The 23,966-nt window shown below is 47.6% G+C and overlaps 4 protein-coding genes and 1 long non-coding RNA gene across 5 annotated transcripts; 4 read left to right on the top strand and 1 right to left on the bottom strand.

Moving 5' to 3' along the window:
* The first annotated feature begins 314 nt into the window (after positions 1-314).
* On the top strand, positions 315-1,004 carry LOC144995466 (uncharacterized). Its single transcript, XR_013658990.1, has 3 exons — positions 315-494; positions 624-718; positions 875-1,004. It is a non-coding gene; the product is annotated as an uncharacterized LOC144995466 (long non-coding RNA).
* Positions 1,005-2,479: 1,475 nt separating this feature from the next.
* mrpl9 (mitochondrial ribosomal protein L9) lies at positions 2,480-7,886 on the top strand. The gene is made up of 7 exons (XM_023960260.2): positions 2,480-3,176; positions 6,529-6,688; positions 6,762-6,886; positions 6,964-7,017; positions 7,091-7,192; positions 7,265-7,348; positions 7,432-7,886. Exons 1-7 carry the CDS (start codon positions 3,096-3,098, stop codon positions 7,630-7,632), a joined length of 807 nt encoding a protein of 268 aa, XP_023816028.1. The 5' UTR covers positions 2,480-3,095; the 3' UTR covers positions 7,633-7,886.
* A 573-nt stretch (positions 7,887-8,459) lies between these two features.
* On the bottom strand, positions 8,460-12,363 carry prcc (proline rich mitotic checkpoint control factor). The gene is made up of 7 exons (XM_004084913.5): positions 10,866-12,363; positions 10,742-10,789; positions 10,164-10,640; positions 9,993-10,079; positions 9,773-9,919; positions 9,397-9,462; positions 8,460-9,007 (listed from the first exon to the last, which is right to left on the bottom strand). The coding sequence occupies exons 1-7, from the start codon at positions 11,181-11,183 to the stop codon at positions 8,921-8,923; spliced, it is 1,230 nt and encodes a 409-aa protein (XP_004084961.1). The 5' UTR covers positions 11,184-12,363; the 3' UTR covers positions 8,460-8,920.
* Positions 12,364-13,068: 705 nt separating this feature from the next.
* LOC101161288 (heparin binding growth factor) lies at positions 13,069-17,554 on the top strand. The gene is made up of 6 exons (XM_004084912.5): positions 13,069-13,530; positions 14,885-14,961; positions 15,162-15,300; positions 15,853-16,008; positions 16,079-16,255; positions 16,334-17,554. The coding sequence occupies exons 1-6, from the start codon at positions 13,444-13,446 to the stop codon at positions 16,352-16,354; spliced, it is 657 nt and encodes a 218-aa protein (XP_004084960.1). The 5' UTR covers positions 13,069-13,443; the 3' UTR covers positions 16,355-17,554.
* A 234-nt stretch (positions 17,555-17,788) lies between these two features.
* Positions 17,789-20,427, top strand: mrpl24 (mitochondrial ribosomal protein L24). The gene is made up of 6 exons (XM_004084911.5): positions 17,789-17,927; positions 18,115-18,325; positions 18,616-18,711; positions 19,185-19,288; positions 19,437-19,567; positions 19,685-20,427. Exons 2-6 carry the CDS (start codon positions 18,143-18,145, stop codon positions 19,819-19,821), a joined length of 651 nt encoding a protein of 216 aa, XP_004084959.1. The 5' UTR covers positions 17,789-17,927; positions 18,115-18,142; the 3' UTR covers positions 19,822-20,427.
* The last annotated feature ends 3,539 nt before the right edge of the window (positions 20,428-23,966 follow it).

Raw genomic sequence — 23,966 nt, 5'->3', positions numbered from 1 at the left:
TCTTCACTTACTAGTATTATTTTTCTGAAAGTATGGTGAGCAGAAGTCCTCTTTTCCTGGACATGTCCTCTCTTTTGATACTTATATAATAAAATAACATTGAACATAGATGAAATGTAATTATATTTGCTTCATGTATGCAGCTCTGAACACCAATTACTCTCGATGAAATATCTCACAAACTCACTTCACTCCTCTTTTTTACAAACTCAAATCTGGTCACCCTATTGACAGTTATAGTTTCATGTCATTCTGAACATTGATGTAGCAACATAAGTATGTCCTAATTTTAACCTATATAATTTATTGTGTCTAGATATCACTGGATGCAGAAAGTGCCAACCTGAAAGCTTTCTTCTGCAGTTGTGTGGCTGCTAAAGGATTTTGCAATCACATAGTTGCCATCCTGTTCCAGACCGCACATTATTCACAGCTGGGTCTGCAGGCTGCTCCACCCCCCTGGCCTGCACGAGTGGCTTGCAAAGATGGCACAGGTGGGTTTGTGATCATATTGTCATTATTTTTTAAGAACGTATGTGTATCCATAACAACTCTAAATTATTATAAAAACACCCCCAGTAGTGACTACAGACTGTAATTGCTTTCTGCCTTTTACTTATAAGGGAATCCATCCTGAACCGGTTAGTGAGCTGGTGGTGCAAAAACCCAAAACAGTTGGCAGGGACGGTCAGAGGTCCACACTGTACAAGGCATACAGGTGATTAACTTTTTGTTGCTTTGTGAGCAAGTTAAGTTTTTTTTTTTTTAATCTTATGACTAACCAAATTATGGTTACAGCAGATATAATGAATTAAATTGAAATGTAGTTATGCACTTATGTCTAACTTTTGTGTGTTGTGTTTCTCTTGTGTAGGACCACAGCCAGATCCATATATGATGGCATCTGGAAGCAGATTATGCCAGGTGCAGCCCCAACCTCTCATGGTTGTGTTGGATGGGTTTCTGAGATGGAATGAAAGAGAACTTGGATATATATTGTGGCAAATGCATGAATGCATACCTTAAATTACACTTATCTTGTCTTTAACAATCAGTTCAGCCTTCTGTCTTACTGTTGATCTGTAATGTTATTTTTTATTGTAAATGTTTGATGTTATTTGCATACCAAAAAATTAAACGAGGCACAATTTTGACCAAAATTGTTTTATTTGTTCATCTAATTTTTTTGTGTAGTCAGTCACATTTCAACAGAAAAATATTACGAATATAACAATTATATTTAATTAGATTTTAAGAATATGTGGAAACACTAAATTTTTCCATACTATTTGAACATTATACATTATTTACATACCAAACATTAATTCACTCTTCAAAACAAAAAAGTCCATGATAATTTGCCAAAACACGGCGGTTAAGCCAGATCTGATTCACACTGCCCATCAGTGTGAGCGGCACAGAGAGTTCCTGATGTGAAAGGACTTTATCCTACTGATCACTCTTTCCACCATAATTCTGAGGCGGGTGATGGCTGCGGTTTGTTCTGTTTCCTCCTTGCTGAATTGAGCTGAAAGCTTAAAAGGTGGAATGATGATCTTAGATCCAATGTCAGTTAGGAGGTCTTGAACGAGGAACTTTTGTCCGCCATGACATCGTCTCCTGGCTCCAGCAAAGGAACTTGGCTTCTAAGTCATGGATGTAATCCAAAGCCTCATCCAGAGCACCTGTGAAGATAAAGAAATTAAAAATCAGTCTTAATATATTAATGCTACCTTTCAACACAACACAGTAATGATGTTTTGAAAAGTATGTTAAGTATTTAATTACAAATACATTTCATTTATTTTTGTTAAGGAAATTACAAAATGACAAAATGCTCAAAAGTGATTAAATACATGTAATTAAAATAGGTGAGAGCATGAACATCTTTTATTATAAATATTAATTTGTTCAGGTAGAAATGCATGTATCCAATAACGGTACACATAGTTAACTAACGTTAACCAAACACATTATGAACAACCTTACCTGCAGGTGGGTGTGTCACGTAGTCGTGATCCATCTTTACTGTCTTAGCTTAGCCACCATGTCGCTAGTATCTTCACAGCTTAGCTGCATAGCCTGACGTTTGAGGTTCTGTCATATTCTGACTCCCTTCTCAAAGGATCAGTAAAGTTTTTCCAAGGGAAAATACTCGGGGCAACACCACTCTTCAGGCGACGAACGACGCAGCCGCACCACAATCCCGGAGCGAAGTTAGTAAGTGCCGGCAGCAGAGGGTGCTACCTGTGTTTACATTAAAACTATGCCCTTCCTCTCTTCGGATCGCCTATATCCATTTGGGTTTCAGGTTTAGATCCACAGGAAAATAATGAAATGAAAGGTAAGGCTGTTTTTGGTTGGAAGACGAACAGCCTGGAACGCAACAGAGACTGCAACTCTTCGACTCTGCCATTCTTCATATCTGCTGCTACGCTAACAGGAAGTTGTTTTACACGTCATTGACGTATTTCCGGTCGAAAAATGCGGAAGTGTGAAAAGGTATATAAGCTGCAACGATCCTCTACACCCAAACGTGTCTCTGAGCTCCTTATTTTACAGATGACACTCCGCTTTACTGACACTGAACCCCGGAAAGACGGCTCCACTGACAAAAATCTGATTTTGAGTCGCCAAAGGTTCAGAATCTCTTAGTTTTAAACCTATAATAAACCTGGAAATAAAGCTTCACACAAGGCTCCACATCTTTCATCTTCAAGCGACGCTCCGATAAACAGACAACTTCGGTGTTTTCTCCTTGTTAATCTATGACTTTTTTCTCGTAAATTTACGAGATAAAATGTCTAATTTTACTTTTTTTTGGTGGCCCTAATACTCCGTCGTAATTTCTTAAAAAGGATCAAAATCTTTTTTTTCTTCATTTTATTCAGGCTCCTTGCAGACAGCCCAGGGGTCCTTCGTGTCTGTTAGCCTAGCAGTTAGCCTAGCAGCTACACATCAACAACAGTCCGTTTGTTCGTGGCCCCTTTGCCGCCTGTGCGATAGCCCGCTAGTCTCGGGAGGTCGTGGCCCGTTTTAGACCCTCCGGTGGGGGTTCGGACCCGTGTCAGCTGTTTGCTTTGGCCCGGGTGAACATGTGGGGCAGCGGCCGCCGTGTCCTTCAGGAGCTGCTCGCACACGCGTCTGCCAGACGTTTCTCCGGGACACCTGCTCAGGTAGGGGTCCTCCATCAGATTTTTCTTCCTCTGCTGAGCGGCAAACATCTTTATTTCCAACTGATGAAGAGCTGAGAACCCCAAACATCAGCTGATGAAGAGCCGAGAACCCCAAAATCAGCTGATGAAGAGCTGAGAACCCCAAACATCAGCTGATGAAGAGCTTAGAACCCCACAAATCAGCTGATGAAGAGCTTAGAACCCCAAACGTCAGCTGATGAAGAGCTTAGAACCCCAAACGTCAGCTGATGAAGAGCTTAGAACCCCAAACATCAGCTGATGAAGAGCTTAGAACCCCAAAAATCAGCTGAAGAGCTGAGAACCCCAAAAATCAGCCGATGAAGAGCTGAGAACCCCACAAATCAGCTGATGAAGAGCTTAGAACCCCAAACGTCAGCTGATGAAGAGCTGAGAACCCCAAACATCAGCTGATGAAAATCTGAGAACCCCAAACATCCGCTGATGAAGAGTTTAGAACCCCCAAAATCAGCTGATGAAGAGCTTAGAACCCCACAAATCAGCTGATGAAGAGCTGAGAACCCCACAAATCAGCTGATGAAGAGGTCAGAACCCCAAACATCAGCTGATGAAGAGCTGAGAACCCCAAACATCAGCTGATGAAAATCTGAGAACCCCAAACATCCGCTGATGAAGAGTTTAGAACCCCCAAAATCAGCTGATGAAGAGCTTAGAACCCCACAAATCAGCTGATGAAGAGCTGAGAACCCCACAAATCAGCTGATGAAGAGCTTAGAACCCCAAACGTCAGCTGATGAAGAGCTTAGAACCCCAAACATCAGCTGATGAAGAGCTGAGAACCCCACAAATCAGCTGATGAAGAGCTGAGAACCCCACAAATCAGCTGATGAAGAGCTTAGAACCCCAAACATCAGCTGATGAAAATCTGAGAACCCCAAACATCCGCTGATGAAGAGTTTAGAACCCCCAAAATCAGCTGATGAAGAGCTTAGAACCCCACAAATCAGCTGATGAAGAGCTGAGAACCCCACAAATCAGCTGATGAAGAGGTCAGAACCCCAAACATCAGCTGATGAAGAGCTGAGAACCCCAAACATCAGCTGATGAAAATCTGAGAACCCCAAACATCCGCTGATGAAGAGTTTAGAACCCCCAAAATCAGCTGATGAAGAGCTTAGAACCCCACAAATCAGCTGATGAAGAGCTGAGAACCCCACAAATCAGCTGATGAAGAGCTTAGAACCCCAAACGTCAGCTGATGAAGAGCTTAGAACCCCAAACATCAGCTGATGAAGAGCTGAGAACCCCACAAATCAGCTGATGTAGAGCTGAGAACCCCAAACATCAGCTGATGAAGAGCTGAGAACCCCCAAAATCAGCTGATGAAGAGCTTAGAACCCCACAAATCAGCTGATGAAGAGCTGAGAACCCCACAAATCAGCTGATGTAGAGCTGAGAACCCCAAACATCAGCTGATGAAGAGCTGAGAACCCCCAAAATCAGCCGATGAAAATCTGAGAACCCCCAAAATCAGCTGATGAAGAGCTTAGAACCCCACAAATCAGCTGATGAAGAGCTGAGAACCCCACAAATCAGCTGATGTAGAGCTGAGAACCCCAAACATCAGCTGATGAAGAGCTGAGAACCCCAAACATCAGCTGATGAAAATCTGAGAACCCCAAACATCAGCTGATGAAGAGCTGAGAACCCCAAACATCAGCTGATAAAGAGCTGAGAACCCCAAACATCAGCTGATGAAGAGCTGAGAACCCCAAAAATCAGCCGATGAAAATCTGAGAACCCCAAACATCCGCTGATGAAGAGTTTAGAACCCCCAAAATCAGCTGATGAAGAGCTTAGAACCCCAAACATCAGCTGATGAAGAGCTTAGAACCCCAAACATCGGCTGATGAAGAGCTGAGAACCCCAAACATCGGCTGATGAAGAGCCGAGAACCCCAAACATCAGCTGATGAAGAGCTTAGAACCCCAAACATCAGCTGATGAAGAGCTTAGAACCCCAAACATAAGCTTGATGAAGAGCTTAGAACCCCAAACATCAGCTGATGAAGAGCTTAGAACCCCAAACATCAGCTGATGTAGAGCTTAGAACCCCAAACATCAACTGATGAACGGCTTAGAACCCCAAACATCAGCTGATGAAGAGCTTAGAACCCCAAACATCAGCTGATGAAGAGCTTAGAACCCCAAACATCAGCTGATGAAGAGCTTAGAACCCCAAACATCAACTGATGAAGAGCTTAGAACCCCAAACATCAGCTTGATGAAGAGCTTAGAACCCCAAACATCAGCTGATGAAGAGCTTAGAACCCCAAACATCAACTGATGAAGAGCTTAGAACCCCAAACATCAGCTTGATGAAGAGCTTAGAACCCCAAACATCAGCTGATGAAGAGCTTAGAACCCCAAACATCAGCTGATGAAGAGCTTAGAACCCCAAACATCGGCTGATGAAGAGCTGAGAACCCCAAACATCGGCTGATGAAGAGCTGAGAACCCCAAACATCGGCTGATGAAAATCTGAGAACCCCAAACATCAGCTGATGAAGAGCTGAGAACCCCAAACATCAGCTGATAAAGAGCTGAGAACCCCAAACATCAGCTGATGAAGAGCTGAGAACCCCAAAAATCAGCCGATGAAAATCTGAGAACCCCAAACATCCGCTGATGAAGAGTTTAGAACCCCCAAAATCAGCTGATGAAGAGCTTAGAACCCCAAACATCAGCTGATGAAGAGCTTAGAACCCCAAACATCGGCTGATGAAGAGCTGAGAACCCCAAACATCGGCTGATGAAGAGCCGAGAACCCCAAACATCAGCTGATGAAGAGCTTAGAACCCCAAACATCAGCTGATGAAGAGCTTAGAACCCCAAACATAAGCTTGATGAAGAGCTTAGAACCCCAAACATAAGCTTGATGAAGAGTTTAGAACCCCCAAAATCAGCTGATGAAGAGCTTAGAACCCCAAACATCAGCTGATGAAGAGCTTAGAACCCCAAACATCGGCTGATGAAGAGCTGAGAACCCCAAACATCGGCTGATGAAGAGCAGAGAACCCCAAACATCAGCTGATGAAGAGCTTAGAACCCCAAACATCAGCTGATGAAGAGCTTAGAACCCCAAACATCAACTGATGAAGAGCTTAGAACCCCAAACATCAGCTTGATGAAGAGCTTAGAACCCCAAACATCAGCTGATGAAGAGCCGAGAACCCCAAACATCAGCTGATGAAGAGCTTAGAACCCCAAACATCAGCTGATGAAGAGCTTAGAACCCCAAACATCAGCTGATGAAGAGCTTAGAACCCCAAACATCCGCTGATCTTCTGCTGTTCTTGTGGTTCTCCTCTCAGCGCACCGTGGTGGTGGAGCGATGGTGGCAGGTTCCTTTGTCCAAAGTCGGCAGTCCGCCCAGACTTTACCCTCGAAGACACCGAGTCTACAGGCTGGTGGAAGACACCAAACACGCTCCTAAGGAGAAGATGGAGCTCATCCTGACCCAGACCGTACCAAGTCAGTGTCTGCCGTCTGCTGTGGTTCTAAAGGTTCTCCGTGTTCCTCCAAATGTGACTCTGTTGATTTCCAGAACTGGGCGGACGTGGAGACACGGTGTTTGTGAGGAAGTCTGTTGGCCGGAACAAGCTGCTGGCAGAAGGTCTGGCGGTGTATCCGTCTCCGGAAAACAAGAAGCTGTTCGCCGAGGAGCTGCGGGTTGGTCTTTGATCTAGAGCTCCACGTCGGAGAACGTTCTGTCGTCTCTGAATGACCTTTGTGTTTCTGATGCCCAGCTTCTGTACGAGGGGAGACCAGAGGACAGAACCCAGACCCGCACGGGACAAATGGTGACGTTCCGCTCCCGCGGGTTCCGGCTGGCCGGGATCTTTCCTGTTCCTGATGTTCTGCTGTTCTCCACAGACGGTGGAGTTTCTGAAACGCTGCAAACTGAACATACGGCAGATGCCGTCGGAGGACTTCCAGCTCACCAAAGAGGTGGTGTGCAGACAGTTTCTGAAGCAGGTGCGTGGAGACGATGGCGTCTTTTCTCGTCTGTAAATGTTTTAAATCCGTCTCCTGGACTGTGCCGCGCAGCTGGGAGTGGTCGTGCCGCCTGGAGCGCTCACTCTGCCGTTGGAGCCCATTAAGGAGCTGGGGGACTACTGGTGTGACGTCACGGTAACAGCTCAGTCTCTTCAGAGCCCGCCCCCTTCATAACGTTTATCCGTTACACGTCTTCAGTCACGGTCCCCCCCCCACAGGTCAATGGTTTGGACACGGCCCGTGTTCCCATGGCGCTGCTGCCCTACGAGGACCCGTCTGCGGCCTCCCAGCGGGAGCTGAAGGCCAGGAGGGGGTCCGCTGAAGAGGAGGAGGTTCCTCCTGACTCTGAGGGTCAAACCCGGCCAGTCCAAGACGTAGCAGAACCGCTAACGGAAGGTCCGGATGAAAGGTCAAAGTAGAACGGAGCAGCCATCGGCCCAGCAGCTGGGTCCTACTTAAAGCTGATGGGCCGCAGCCGTCTGCTGGGCGGCAGCCGTCTGCTGGGCGGCAGCAGCCGTCTGCTCGGCGGCAGCGGCCGTCTGCTGGGCGGCAGCGGCCGTCTGCTGGGCGGCAGCGGCCGTCTGCTCGGTTCTACTCGCGGAGCATGAACTCTAGAATCGGTAACCTGCCGTGTTCTGTAATGTGGAATCTAAAGTAAATCTTTTCCTCCTTGGTTCAGTTTCATGGTCTGCTTTGTCGTTTTAACGTGTCAGACGTCTGCAGCGTCAATGTTTTCTGAAAAAAGCCGAACGTCCGCCCGGTCCTGAAGATGACCACAACCCAGCTGGACAACGGAAAGATGCTGCATCAGCGGATGCAAAGAGGAAACCTTCCAACGGGTTCTGCAGCTTTTCCTCCACAGCAGGCAACGTGTTGTACGGCGGACGCCGTGAGCCCCCCATCCAAGGATCAACCCTGCTGAGCTCCCAAGGTTAGAGATGGGGGCGTGTCCCGGGTAAAGGGGCGTGTCCAAGGTGAAACAGCATTCAGGTTCAATGTTGCATCATATCAGGTCAGAATTCGTTCATCTTCCAACACTTACATCTGGTTTGATCCCCCAAAAAATCTGGAGAACTTGGAAATCTTTCAGTTAAACCCAAAGCTGACGGTCGGCGCTGAACTTAAAGCAAAGTCTTTCTATGATTGTGCAGCATCTTGAACAACGTCACTAATGAAAAGCATCACAGGAAGCAGTTGGAACCCCAGCAGAAGAGCAGGTGATGGAACAAGTAATCACATCACAATATTCAAGTCCTTGGAAAACAAATCCAGCTTTCTCTTTATTATTATGGGATGTTTGTCAGTCACAGAACTTCAATGAGAGCGAGAACGCCGCTCGTCTTTATTGATCGATCAGTTGAGTCGTTAAAAAGCTGTTTGGGTGAAAACAGGAGGCAAAAGCAAAGACTACAGCACCAACGGGAAATATTCACAGATGGAAAAACATGATCCCATCCAGGTCCCTCTACCGGCCCATGGAGCGTTCTTTCCATACGTTTACTGTACATTTCTGTGCCAGTAGATAAATATAAGACCACTACTTTCATACATTTAACAAAAGACTAGTGAATAGTAAAGGTTCAGTACAACGTGGGATGAAGAACAGGAAAAAGGAACCGTTGACTCTTAATTTGGAAACATTTGGTTTCCCTCCAGGAGGGGGAATCAGGAAAACGTGTCCATCCCTCCAGATTCCAGTGTGGTCGTTCAGAAGCCGTATTTGGCCTGCGTCTGCCGGCGCGTCAGCCGGTTCTCCGCCCAGTTGTTCTTCAGCTCCAGTTCTCGTTCTTTAGCCTGAAAGACAAACCCAGAGTCTGATCCGACTGCATAACCGGACCGTCTCTGCTCGCCACAAACAGCTGAGAAATGAAAACTAAACGCCACGCTCCACGGCTGGAAAAGGAGGAAATAAAAGCCTTCAAATCCCTGTAGCCCTTAAAATACAAAACTTCCTCCGAGTTGCTGAACTTTTGTTCGGACCTTCCTGTCTTTTCTGGAACGGGTCCATCCGTTCCAGCAGTTTGGGTTCTTGTCTAGAAGCAGAACATTTGAAGCAGTTTCTGAATGAGCCTTTCAGGCCGTCAGCAGGAGGTCTGGTTGAGTTTTTAATGATGAAAAGCTCAAAGATGCGGATGTAGAACCACAAACGACGCCGTGAGACGGCTGTGTTTCTGTGATCTCACCTGGTGAATGAGATAGGTGATCTGGTGCTTCCGCCTCTGCTGTCCCGTTGGCTGCCCTCCTCTCTTCTGCAGGACAATCAAGTGATCACATATTTAACCTGCTGGTGTGTGACATTTACTGTTCTATGTTTACCATCAAATAACTGCTTTATTTACGTCAAAAGATTAGTGATTGAGCTAAAATCAATGTTCCTGAAGATATGAAGCCTCCAGATGTTTGACATGCGGGAGGCTGTCAGGGTTACACTCTGTAAATCAGCTGTACGCTCTAATCTATAGATTCATCTATGGATTACGCTGTGTCCACTTTGAGCGCCTTTCACTAACGGAACCATCAGGCGGCCGTGAAACCAGCAGCAGGAACCAGCGCCATCACCTTGCTGAAGGACTGGCGGGTCTGCTTCTCCTCCGACACGCCTTTGGTCATCCACTGCTTATTGCCGCTCAGCTGATCGTCTCCTTTGATCTCCAGAAACTTGATCTCCTCTTTGCCCCGGTTTCTCTTCCCCTGCAACCGCATGAACTACAGAACAGATAAACATGAATGACGGGCCATACAGGGAGGAAACCAGACATGGGGGCGGGGCGGTCCTTACCCCTTCATCATCAAACATGTCCGACTGTTCCGGCTCCTCTGCCTGTCCCGGGTTGGGCTCTTGATAATACGGATCATTGTAGTATCCCTGTTCAGAGGAGGAGAGCCCTTTAAAACCACTCAAGCTAACATGGATGCTAACGCTAGTGGAGACAGACGGAGGTCACCATACCTGAGGGAAATCCTCTGGACATGGCATGGGTTGATACTGACCCCCCCATGCACCCGCTGCTTCCTGGTTGCCTCCAAAGTCGAGAGGGGCGTCAGACTGTCCCGGCTCCTCAGCGAGTGCATACGGAAGAGCTTCAGAAGGAGGTCCCGGCTCCGGATCCACAGCCGGGACGGCAGCAGAGGGAGGCTCCGAGCTCTCCTCTAAAGAAAAGTAATTCTGGGGGGCCATGTCGTCTTCGTGATCCTGGTCGTCCGTGGCGATCTGCCGAGCCACCTGGAGAGCTGCAGACTTTGCTGCAGCCTTGATGGCAGAGGGAGACGCGCTGGAACCCAGCAGACCCTGAGCAGCAACCGCGGCTTTGGCTCCTCTGGGTTCCTGGCGTTTGGTGAGCGCGTGCGGGATCAGAGGCCTGTCGGTCTCCTTCACCGTCAGGTTCTTAGGTTGTGGGAGAATCGACGACAGACCGACACCTGAACCCTGGAGAGCAGGAGAAGGAAAGCTTCACCGTCAAACATGTGTGACAAGAGTGACAGCGTGGAACCAAAACCCCTTCAGGCAGAAAGAAGGGCACCTCTCACCTGCGTTTGCACCTTTTTTCTTGATGGTTCGTCCTCATCAGAATCAGACTGCGAGGAGAAAGGATGATTAAACAGAAACCCCGGCATAACGCTGGACTGCAGATGTGTCAGAGCTGGCCCTCACGTCATGTCTGTGGACCTGTGGCGCAGCGATCCGGACGGGCTCGGATCGTTTCCTCGGTTTGGGTAAAGTGGAGAAAATCCCTCCTGTAGACGGCGTGACGTGGAGTCCATCGCTGAACGCGCCGCCGGCCGCTGCGGGCCTGGTTCTCATCCCTCTGTCTGCTCCCTCCATCATCATCTCGGCCCGGGCCGTTTTCTGAGGAGCGGGCAGCACCGAGAACAGCCGCCCTCCTCCGCTCCGTTTGCCGTCTGCGGCGGCGGAGGTCGAGCTCTCCTCCAAGTCACTGTCATCACTGCTACCGTAAGCGACTAGAGACATGTTTGGTCCAGAAGGGCAGGAAATCCCTATGGAGCCCCGCGGACATGAAGGTCCGCTGCTATCGCTGCGAAAGCGCAAGCTCGATTTAGTCTAATCCAAGATAAAATCGGTATTCGTTTACTGTGGCCTCGATAACAATAATATAATCCTCGGCGAGACTATTTCAGAGCCAACGAACAGCGCGGCGGCAACTTGGAGAACGAAAACACTGCGCTAGCTAGCTAAGCTAGGCCTCAGAGCTAGCTGCTTTTCGCTCGTTTAATATCTCGGAAAGTCAAAATTGGTCACAAAGTTTTATTGTACGTCAAACGGCATCGGCGGTTGTTTTATTTTGCATTAAAATGAAATAATCGTAAAATCGTTACGGTGGAAACCCGACATCGTTAGTCCCTGAGCTCCTTCAAAACATTCGCCATCATCTCCTAAAGACAAGGTGCTTAATGCGCATGCGCGTTCTCTTCTTCTATTATGATCAGATGGAGGTCAGTTTGTGGGTTTCGCCCCCTCTTGTGGCCAGAGGGCGGAAGGACAACAGGTCTGAGTCAGCTTTTATCAATTTAACATTCGAAACAATCACAACAATTGACAAAATACATCGAGAAATTATTAAATAATTAAGAAGTCACTGTGTATTATAAATAAATTATAGTTAACAGTTTAATCGTTTGACCCTCTGTAGACCACCTGACATCCCTTCTTAAAACATGTTATGTTAGCAAAACTGAGAAATAAAATGCAGTTTTTTTCTTAAAAACATATTAGAATTATTAGAGGATGAAAAAAATCTCACGTTCTTTGTAATATATGTAAGGTTGATTGGTTTGTGGTTTTATAAATAATTTAGGACATACCTTACTATTGGCTGCTGCTTATTTCAGCTACATTATTTTAAAAGTATCAATAAGTAAAGTTACCATAAACCAAGTGACCCACCAGCCCTACAGGGTTTCGTGTAAATATGTGTGGTGATCATAGGTCTGTTGGTTCTTTTCTTTTTAATTTGGTAAAATGAAAATTTAAACCCTTTACTGAAGCCTGAAATAGATTCTGACATCTTGTTGACAGCTGCCTAATTTGCAGTCATGGAAAGATGGAAAGCTTTTTATTTTCTTCTTAGTTCTTAGTTTAGTGTACCATCATTTTCAATCTGTATTTTCTAATTGTAAAAATAAAAATAGAAAAAAAAGTTGAATCATCATTGCTTGATTAACAGTGAGTTTTACTGTGAGTTGAATTTTTCAGTGCTTCAAGTCGTCCTAATGGTCAGTTTTTCTTTCCATATGAACTGGGGCTATCAAAGTTGTTATAGTTCTTTTTGTTGTTTACTTGTATAAAGCTATCTTTCAAAATTCTTTCATATAAAGGGACAATCCTTTGCCTGCAGGAACCCCACAATGTAAACATATTACTTTACACCGTTTTGTTAAGAGGCAAACACACCTAAACTTAAACAAAATAAATGACCCATTCTATTAAAAAATGAATAAATAAATAAATTCATATTTAAAGTGGTCATGAATAAGAAAAGCTCAAGGCTACTTTGGAAGTAGAGGTGAGTGGACAGGAATCATAAAATCTTCTGGTACTTTTTAAAACGCACATTACAATGAAAAATTGCGGTTGAACTAACGTAAATTTAAGAAAAGTTTTGCTGTAGAATCAAAATTTTGGGTTTTTTTACATGTTTACAGTCAGCCAACAGATTTCTCCTCAGTAGTGTAAAACAATTGTTATTATTGTATTATTGTCAATACTCAGTCAATAGTTCATATTCATTTAGTCAAAGATGACAAACATAATTTTCCGGACGCAGAAATAGTCCACATTAAACTAGAATGTTCGGTTCGGACCCTTTTTGTGACAGAATCTGGGTTCCTGATCGTTTACTTGTAATGGAGGTCGTCGCCGCAGGGGGCGCTCGCGTGCAGCTCCAGGTGGCGCGCGGGGGGCGCGTCTGAAGCGGGTTTCAATTTCAAACCCAAACAGTCTGAGGGACGAGCCTGTGGAGAGTGGGCGAGCCGCGAGCGCCTTTACCGAGGATTTGCCGCGCTTTGTCGTTTACGCCGCCTTTACTTCAGCAGTTTACACCGAACCGTGTCGGTCACCGCGAATTTTTGCTCCATTTTTATGATAAATCTACGTTCTGGTTCTCTGACACATACGGTGGCCGAAAAGGAGATTTGAGTCATTTATTGAATCGCTGCTGTGGTTCAATTGCTTTTGTTTTTATTTGAGATCGCGGCTGTCCTCCATTATTATCATGCCGAGGTCCAACAGGCAGAAGGAGTACAAACCCGGAGACCTGGTGTTCGCCAAGATGAAGGGGTACCCGCACTGGCCCGCCCGGGTAAGCATCCGCACCAACCCGTTCGGAGTTAGTTTGGAGCGGGTCGGAGACGTTTCCGATCCACGAGGCCTACCGCTGCTAGCTAGCATGAGTTAGCCTAGCCCCGCACAGGAAGCTAGCGGAGCATCAACGCGCAGCCCCGCAGTCACACTGGCGGGTTCGTGGTGAGCGGTTCTTGGTTCTGTTCGTGTTTGGAACCCAAACGTCCAAGTGGCGCCGGCGGCGGATGAAGCCCGGAGGCCCGCGGCACTCTGACCCAGCGCGAGCCCGTTCACGCAGGCCCGACCGGCTAACGCTCCCGAGAACCGGGAAGGCTGGCTGCAGACTAACGCAGATGTCACGCTCGTCCGTGAACGCTGCGGTGGTTCGGGGGCTGACCCGCAAACAGCGAGCTTCCCCGCAGGCAGCGTGGCCGCATTATAAGCTGCTGTGGATCAGTGGGTTGTCATGTATGTGATGCACATGTGAAGAATTGACAATAAAGTTGACTTTGACTCATTTCTCTCTGGGGGGGGGTTGCTAGCAGACGTTTTTGCTCACGCGCACTTGTTGTTGCCACAGTTTTTCTGTTGTAGCTTTAAAGTCCAAACCTGGTTCTGGTTCTGCAGTGATGGGGTGGCAGAACCCTCAGAACAGGAGCGCGCCGCGACGATCATGCGCAACTTTGAAAGAATTTACATTAATGAGCCTTTATTTTGAAATTCTGCTCAACTCGGAACTGGATTCTCTGCGTGAATAACTAAAAAAAGTGATTTAATTTACTCAGAGCTCCAGACATTTCTCTGTGGGGGTGGGCTCATGTAGTTCCTATGGTGTCCATGCATCAGAAGAGCCACACTTTCAGGCCAAATGGTGTCTGCTGGCTCTGCTGCTTCCCCCTGGTTGTCTTATCAGCCAGGCCTCAACAGCCCGGAGCCCTGCCCCCCCGGGGGTCCTATCTGGAAACGCCAAAAGGCTGCTTTGGCTGACCCCACCTGTCCTGCTCACGAGGGACGCCTCACAATGTGCCCCTAAGGGCAACAGGGTTCCCCACCCTGAGTCCACCATCAGGACTCTGCAGATGTTTGCATGAAGGACGTGACACATAACCCGTCCTGTTGTGACTGAATTTCTCATTTGTTTCGTTGACTGGAGTCTCTCCAACAGAGTTTCCATTCTAACCACCGTTTATTTGTGTCAGAAACCGTTTTTTACGTTTGAAGCATTTGGAGTTTGTTTCACTCGGACGCTGAACACGTCTCGTCCTCACAGCTGCTTCACATTCATGTCAGAATGATCTCTGGTCCGGTTCTGTGGCGGCGCACGGTTCTGTACGTGTTTTGGCTGTTCTAGACGCTGCGCTCTCCTCTCACAGATCGACGAGTTACCCGAAGGAGCCGTCAAGTCGCCCTCAAACAAATACCAGGTCTTCTTCTTCGGGACACACGAGACGTGAGTCTTCCTCCTGTTTTCACTCCTGTGATGAAGGAAATCTGTGTCTGAGATCATCTCTAGGATTTGAATATAACCTCATTTACATCGTTCTAGATAATTAACGGGGCATTTATTTATTATAGTATCGACACCAGTGTTTAAAATGTCCAACGATGGTATTTTATTTGGGGGAATTGATCGGCGTTTGATCTCCACAGCGCGTTTCTCGGAGCTAAAGATTTGTTTCCGTATGAAGAATGCAAAGAGAAGTTTGGCAAAGCGAACAAGAGGAAAGGCTTCGCTGAGGGTCTGTGGGAGATCGAGAACAACCCGTCCGTCACGCACGAGGGCTACGAGGTGAGGAGCATGATGGGATGGATGCAGGTTTGCTCAGAACGGTTCCTTCACCTTTGAAAGACTGCTAACCGCTTTGAACCCTGGAGAACTGAACAGCTCCAATTTAATCTCAAAAAGGAACAAACAGAAACCAAACGTATTGAACGTTAAATGGAAATTGTTGTCGGTTCTCTGGGGTTCAATAAAGTTTTAGTGGGAAAACACGTGACTTTCTGACCCCAGTGTTTGTTTCTGGGTAATCTGGCCGCCGATCTGAACAGTTTTGATGTTGTGCAATTGATTTATGATATGGGTGGCTGTGACCCGGAGGTAGAGCGGTCGGCCTCTGACTGGAACGTTGCCTATCCAAGTGTTCTTGAGGAAAGCTCGTTGTCCTCCGGGTCAGGGCGTGAATGTGAAGCGCTTGCATGAGGGCAGAAAGGCTTTTCATGAAAAACTTTATTTAAACCAAAATGAAATTCAAGGCAAAGCAGGAAGTAGTTTAGTAGTTGGGTTTTGTTGACGCCGTGGCGACCGTGAGATCCGCTTCACCTTCTGACCGCTTCCTCTTAGTCGTCAAAGAAGGACAACGCCCCCGAGGCGGCCAGGGAGACGGCCGGCTCGGAGAAGGCCGCCGCTGAGGGCAGCAGCGACGAGGACGAAGGAACCCTGGTCATCGACGAGAAGAACGAGAGAGCGGGAACCAAACGGAAAGCAGAATCCACAGAGGTGAGCTGCAGCGTCCCAAAGAACAAACGCCGGTGTGGCTCCTCCCTCACCGCCCACGCGTCTGTGACAGGCCTCGCCCAAGCGGCCAAAGGACGCCGAGGCAGAAGCCGACGGCAACAAGTCCAGCACGGAGGGTAAGCTGAACGACGTGGGCGGAGCCAAGGCGTCCACGCCCTCCACACAGAGCGAGTCCAAACCGGACCCCAAGGAAAGCGCCCCCGCCGGGGCTCAGCTAACGGCAGAGAAGGTGGGTGACCGCCGCTCGGCAGGCCGCCAGCGAAGCCACGCCCTCCTCTGAACACCTGTCCTTCCCTTTTCTCCGTAGGCCGCCACTGACAGCGCCTAACATCCGCTCAGATGCAACCAAGAACCTTCAGTGCTTATCTCTGGAATCCAACCGTCAACCAGTTACCTGCAAAGGCCAGATTTCAGCCGTTCCACCAGAAAATTCCAAATCAGAAAACAGAACTCGGAGATTTGAGAGACGAACCTTCATTTGGGATTTCTGGGATGTGGTTTATCCCAGAAACGTTTGCTAATTTGACTCCTAAAACAATTTAAGCGGAGCGTTTTCCCGCTCGTGTCGACAGCGTTTTGGTGTGTATATAGTTTTTATTTTAAGTGCAATTACATAATTACAAAGACTGAATGATGGGTGTGGAGCATTTCTCAGTTGGAGGGAACAACGTGAATAAACAAAGAACATTTCTGAGTGAATTGAAGACAAAATTCCAATGCTTTTGTTTTTCCAACTGAAATATTGTACAGAAAGGAACCGTTCTTCAGATCCGTGTTCATCCGTGTTCCTCGCTTCAACCTCTCTGTAATTCAGTCCTTGGATGCATGAGTTGCACTTCCTGTCTCCTCTCCTCCATTATGGTCTTGCTTATTCAGTGGCATTTTTTTTACTCTGTGTGTACGCTTCACAGCGGGCGACCCGGTTCTACCGGGCCGGTTCTGGTGTGTGAAGCTCATTCTGAAACGACCCCCTTGAGATTGAACCTGTGAGTCATCAGTGAGCATCACGCCTGTAGTTGAGATAGATTCCTGAATGTCGTCCGCTTCACTTAGAAACGTCTGCATTACAGATCAATGATCGAGTCCAGCTGTGGTGGAGTGTCTGAGCGTGGAGGCTGGGTGTATATTCATAAGCTTGGAGGTGTATCATTGAAATTGTAAACACTAAAAAATACGCCCATTTGAGTAAAGGTGTGACCCCGCCCCCGTCCATACCTGGAGCTCCGGTCCGCTCCACGACAGTGATGGTGTCGTTGTGGATGTTCAGTCTGTGCTCCGGGGTTCTGTCGTGTTCTGGGAGATGTTTGTCTGCAGTTCATGCAGAAGCTGCCCTCAGGGGGGGCAGTTCCTGCTGTTTGAATAGAGAAGCTGCCCTCAGGGGGGGCAGAACCGTCATCAGCAGACGCCTCAGAGCATCAACAGAGTTCTGGGATTTTGTGTTACTTTAGGAATCTGCCAATCATCTTCTGCTGCTTAGTTGACCATTGTGACTGCCTGTCGATTTAATAAAAATGTTGATTACAAAGAAGTGTTCTTGTTTTATTGTTTGCATGTTTTTCTGTTCCGGCTTTTTCCTATTCAGGATGGCAAAATATGGGTATTTGACATGTTTGTGTTTATTGCATTTAGTACATGTTATCGCTTTAAAGCCAATAACTTTAAAGGGCAGCAGCACCTCTGTGAATAAAGATTTTTTTTTTAAAGTTAAAATGATTTACCATTGCTTTGCACCTGAAAGTCTAAGTAAATTGGTGGTGTAGAGGTTTTTAATATGTAAATAAAGTGTGTTGTTTATTGTAACCCTCCAGCCGGTCCGCAGTAGTTCCTCCTGTCCAGTAGGTGGCGCTGCTCGCAAGCAGTAGCGTCCGCTCTTTCACCCGCGACGTGGGAGTCCAACTCGGGTAAGTTCTTCAAACGCACCGCTGACTACATTTTCTGTTAACACTTTAAACAGTGAACTATTCTCCATGTTTTCAAAAGATAAAATAATAGACTACATCGCCCTTCGCAGCAGTTAACTGCGGCGTTTTCTGGTCAGTAACCTTAGCCTAGCTTAGCTGCTGTTCTGTGGGTCTTCTTCTTCTGCAGCTTGAATGAATCCGCAACGACAGACAGCATGAGGCTGACGGCGCTCCTGTCCATGGCGGCCAAAGTGGTGGCGCCCAAAGATTACCGCTACGGCACGAACAGGCCGTGGACCGTCGCAGCCAAGAGGCTCAACCCTCCGGGGAAGCGGAGGAGGAAGGTGTTCGTGGAGCCGCTGGAGGCCGAAGACTGGAGCGTAGTCCGCGGAGACCTGGTACGGAAGCCGCGTGGCGCTTATCTGACACATTCACGTTTGAGCGGTTGGATTAAAAAACAACTCAGCATTGATTCATCAAATGTATGGATTTATTTCTCATGCATCGAGTCAGTTTAACACATAACTCCTGTCTGCTCAGATCTGCATCTCTGAAACTCCATCTTCCACAGAAACTCCTTTATTTCAACCACAGCTGTTTTATCTTACACACGCTCTTGTTTTGAAGAACCACAGCTCGCACCTGTTCAGGTGCGAATATGTCATTGTTCTGCTTTTTTTGTCTTCAGGTTGAGATTCTGGCGGGGAAGGACAAAGGGAAGCACGGGAAGGTCATCCAGGTGTTCAGACGCAGAAACTGGGTCATCCTGGAGGGACTGAACACGGTAAGATCAGCTTTTTAATCACCCCTAGATGAACAACTCAGGGCTTTGGATGAAAAAGTCAAAGGTTTTTTTCTCTCTCTCTATTTTACCTCAGTCCAAACTCAGAATTTAACAGAACCAAAGAACACAGATGCTGTCTGTACGCAGTGATCTGCATTTATTCAATGACCCTTATGGCCGTTTCTGTCACTTAAATCATTCAGAATTTAATCATTCAGTCTGAGTGACGACGTTTCATCTGTTTGCATTTGTACAGCTGCTGTAAGAAAAGTATTGGAGTCTCGTCTTCTGTAATTATTTTCTCTACAATGAAAATGCTTTTGGATATTTTCAGGTATTGATTCTTTTCCACCTGATTTTAATTATTTATAGGTCAGGAACTGTCTTGTTTTGTCATTAGTGAAGGTTGTGTGTTTGGTATCCACTAGATGGAGCAGCCTTTCCAATGAGTGGCTGTTTTTGTTCTGCCTCAGCATTTTAGGTATGTGGGGAAAAGCCCCGATTACCGGGGGACCTACGTCGCCAGCGAGGCGCCGTTGCTGCTTGGGGACGTGGCCCTGGTCGACCCCTCAGACAGGTACTCAAACCTGAGCCTAAATGCTTCAATCCACCGTTTTAGGCCCATTTCAGTCAATGGGCCGCTCTTCACCACTGCTGTGATGAAGAACCAGAACCTCAGCAGAACCCACCCTCAGCTGAGCTTCTTTAACGCTTTCATGCTTCAGGAAACCCACTCAAGTCGAGTGGAAGTACACAGAGGAGGGCGAGCGGGTCCGTGTGTCGGTCCGGACCGGCCGGATCATCCCGAAGCCCGTGGTGGAGCGGCGGGACGGCATCGTGCCGCAGCAGTGGAAAGGTGAGCCCCCCTGACTGAAGGATGGAGGCGGAGCTTGTTGGGCACAGGAAACGGGCTTCAGGTTCTATAAAACCGGTCCAGTAACGTTGGAGTGGTTCTGTTTGTTCTGCTGCTCAGACGGGCCCAAAGACACCAGTCCTGAAGACGCGCTGGAGAAAACCTACGTCCCGTCGCTGAAGACGCTGGAAGAGGACGTCATGGAGAAACTGGGCATCCAGGAGAACCGGAGGCACCGGACCTCGTATTGGTACTGACCCGGTTCTGCAGAGAACGCAGCTTCTGGTTGGTCGCCTCGGAGGTTTCAGCCTTGAAGGTTCATAAACGTAAATCGTATTCATGTTAAAACGGAGGTTCTGTGGAAAGTAGAACAAACGTGGAACAAACCAAAACACCAGGAAGAGCCCCCCCCCCCCCCCCCCCCCCCCCCCCATGTAAAGCATTTCCCGTTACTATGGCCAATCACTGATCATTATGGTCTGGGCTGCATCATCCGTTTTCCCCTGTCTGCTGTGAATAAAGGTGCTCAGCTCCGGCGTGTTGGTCTGTCCCGTCGTCATGGTGATGTTTGCACAGTCATCCGTCATGAAGGAGTTTCCAGAGTCTGGGATCCGTGAGGAGACCACACCCACGCCTCCGGTTTTCCACTCAGGCCACAGTTAGGCTTTCAATCAAACTTTATTTAAAAGGACATTCAAACAACATCAAATTCTGGTGGTAACATCTGCTGTGTGTTTGTCTTCACGACTCTGTGACATTTCAAGAGATTCACAGGTAAAGGTGGTTTGGTCAAAGTAGAACCTCACAATCAGCTTTCATGTCTACACTTTTATTTAAAATAAACTGTGAACACAAACATTAAAGCCGCCAGCGGCGTTGTTTGGTCCGTAGAACTGACCCAGCTCTCTGTATGACCCGCCCCCACTGGCTATTACACGCCCCTCAATCGCCCCCCTGCCCCTTGCCGGGTGGTCGTGGTCGCCTGGGACAAATGAGTGGACAGAAACACTTTTTTCAGAATGGTAGCTTTTCTGTTGGTTTTATCTCCATAGCAACCATTTCCTGTTTTGGTCGTCTGGGGCTGACAAACACGTCAATGTCATTTTTAGAAGAATCTGCAAAAGTACATTTGTGGATTTCCTTGGCAACAGAGGTTTATTGTTAACCACGCCCACACTCCTAATATGGTCATATTGTATTTTGTATCGTTTTGTTCAGCTTGAGCCAACGATTCATGATTTAACTGTACACAGTATTTTGGTAAAAAATGTGTGAGCAACAGGAAAATGCAACATTAGCAAGTTCGCCACGATAACGCCGTTTAAAATCTAAAAACTTTACCGGTATTTCTAAATTTTTCTCCCAAATAGCTTCCAATGACACTGGAAGAGTTAGGAGGCGATAGATTTTTAATTCCAAGGGGGAGTTTGAATTTGACCTTTTCCTGAGGTCAAAGGTCATCGAAGCTTTAATTTTGGATGTAGACTTAAGCTGGCGGTGTGTGTGTGTGTGTGTTCGTGTGTGTGTGTGTTCGTGTGTGTTCGTGTGTGTGTGTGTTCGTGTGTGTGTGTGTTATCGTGTATGTGTGTGTTCGTGTGTGTGTGTGTGAGGTATCGTGTGTGTGTGTGTGTTCGTGTGTGTGTGAGGTATCGTGTGTGTATGTGTGTGTGTGTGAGGTATCGTGTGTGTATGTGTGTGTCTGTGTGTGAGGTATCGTGTGTGTATGTGTGTGTCTGTGAGGTATCGTGTGTGTATGTGTGTCTGTGAGGTATCGTGTGTGTATGTGTGTGTGTGTGAGGTATCGTGTGTGTATGTGTGTGTGTGTGTGAGGTATCGTGTGTGTGTGAGGTATCGTGTGTGTGTGTGTGTGTGTGAGGTATCGTGTGTGTGTGTGTGTGTGAGGTATCGTGTGTGTGTGTGTATGTGTGTGTGTGAGGTATCGTGTGTGTATGTGTGTGTGTGTGAGGTATCGTGTGTGTATGTGTGTGTGTGTGTGAGGTATCGTGTGTGTGTGAGGTATCGTGTGTGTGTGTGTGTGTGTGAGGTATCGTGTGTGTGTGTGTGTGTGAGGTATCGTGTGTGTGTGTGTATGTGTGTGTGTGAGGTATCGTGTGTGTATGTGTGTGTGTGTGAGGTATCGTGTGTGTATGTGTGTGTGTGTGTGAGGTATCGTGTGTGTGTGAGGTATCGTGTGTGTATGTGTGTCTGTGAGGTATCGTGTGTGTATGTGTGTGTGTGTGAGGTATCGTGTGTATGTGTGTGTGTGTGTGAGGTATCGTGTGTGTGTGAGGTATCGTGTGTGTGTGTGTGAGGTATCGTGTGTGTGTGTGTGTGTGAGGTATCGTGTGTGTGTGTGTATGTGTGTGTGTGAGGTATCGTGTGTGTGTGAGGTATCGTGTGTGTGTGAGGTATCGTTTGTGTGTGTGTGTGTGTGTGAGGTATCGTGTGTGTGTGTGTGTGTGTGAGGTATCGTGTGTGTGTGTGTGTGAGGTATCGTGTGTGTATGTGTATGTGTGTGTGTGAGGTATCGTGTGTGTGTGAGGTATCGTTTGTGTGTGTGTGTGTGTGAGGTATCGTGTGTGTGTGAGGTATCGTGTGTGTGTGTGTGTGAGGTATCGTGTGTGTGTGTGTGTGTGAGGTATCGTGTGTGTGTGTGTATGTGTGTGTGTGAGGTATCGTTTGTGTGTGTGTGTGTGTGAGGTATCGTGTGTGTGTGTGTATGTGTGTGTGTGAGGTATCGTGTGTGTGTGAGGTATCGTGTGTGTGTGAGGTATCGTGTGTGTATGTGTGTGTGTGAGGTATCGTGTGTGTATGTGTGTGTGTGAGGTATCGTGTGTGTGTGAGGTATCGTGTGTGTGTGAGGTATCGTGTGTGTATGTGTGTGTGTGTGAGGTATCGTGTGTGTATGTGTGTGTGTGAGGTATCGTGTGTGTATGTGTGTGTGTGAGGTATCGTGTGTGTATGTGTGTGTGTGAGGTATCGTGTGTGTATGTGTGTGTGTGTGAGGTATCGTGTGTGTATGTGTGTGTGTGAGGTATCGTGTGTGTATGTGTGTGTGTGTGAGGTATCGTGTGTAAGGTTGCTTGAACTAACATTTTTTCCCGACACGCGTTTTGGTTTCTTTGGTGACTATTTGATTCTCATAAACCATTTTGATCTGATTCATTTTTTGACATTTTCCTGCTGTGATGTCATCGTGGGGGGGTGGGGGGACAGTAGGGGTTTAGGAACGTTACATAGACTGGTGTTGACAGACGTGACGCTCTGGATGCCGTGAGGCATGATGGGAAAGCGGAAGCTGCTTTTTCCTGCACAGACTGCAGGATCCACAGGTTTCTGTCCGTTCTGTGATCATCAAAGGAAAGCGCCGCGGTCACGCGTCCCGGTCACGCGTCCCGGTCACGCGTCCCGGTCACGCGTCCCGGCAGACCTGCGGCGTGTTCCTCCTCGGTTTCCCTCACGCATCCATTTCCTCACGTCTGAGCTGCGGTTCAGACAAATCCCACGCGCCTGTGAAGCACCGGCCTCCTCCTGCAGGGGCGTCTGGATCAGAGGAGCTCTTTGTGGCCGCAGGTCTGGGCCGGCGCCGAGCATCACGCAGGAAGCATGGCACGCTGTGGCTTTGGCCGCCAGCGCCGTCCCAGCCAGGAAAAGATCTGCTTCTTTCCATGAGGAATAAGCGCTGCCTCAGCAGAAACGCTCCTCGTCAGAGGAGGAGTCAGGAGCTGCTCATGGAGGCTTCCTGTCTGCGTCTGCGTCTGCGTCTGCGTCTGGACTTCCTGCTGCCTCATTCTCTGCATCAGGAACCTTCAGAAAACATCAACATGAGCTGCAGCATTTTTGCTGAGTCATGAAACAATTTCCCCCTTTTACCGTTAAAGACTTCCAGGTTGAAGCCTCAGAGGAAACTTTTGGGTTCAAACATTTTGACCTAAAGTGACTGAGACGGCGCTAAAGGTCATTGTTTGAACGTTCCAGACGGCGTTTTCCTTCGGCGCTCCCCGACCTTCATGCCAGCGCCTGATTACAGGCCGCGAGATTGAAGGTTGTGGAAAGCCAAGCGGCAGCCGGCGTGTCTGAGGTTGGCGTGATGCTTTCCAGGTGGGTTGGTGTATACGCCGCCGCTCTGCTTCAGTCGCTCAGACTTAATTTGAAGATCAGCAGCGGGTTTGATGTTTGGTTGGAAGAAGAAAGTGAAACCTGATCTGCAGCGTAAACAGTTTCCAGCTGCTGTTTGGAAAAGTTTCGTTTCAGGAGAAAAACGGAAACGTGATGGACGTCGTCCCTTTGAGATGCTCCTTTCATTTTCCACAGTGATACTTTCTTTTGACAGAAACGGGCTATTTGACACGCTGTCGAACACGTTGTCATGGTAACCTGCCTCTGGCTCCGCAGCAGCTGG

The sequence above is a fragment of the Oryzias latipes genome, chromosome 11 (assembly GCF_053564925.1).
Source record: "Oryzias latipes strain Hd-rR chromosome 11, Olatipes_Hd-rR_3.1".
Classification (NCBI taxonomy): Eukaryota; Metazoa; Chordata; class Actinopteri; order Beloniformes; family Adrianichthyidae; genus Oryzias; species Oryzias latipes.
The sequence above is the reverse complement of the archived record's forward strand: the minus strand, read 5'-3'. Positions and strand labels throughout refer to the sequence as shown.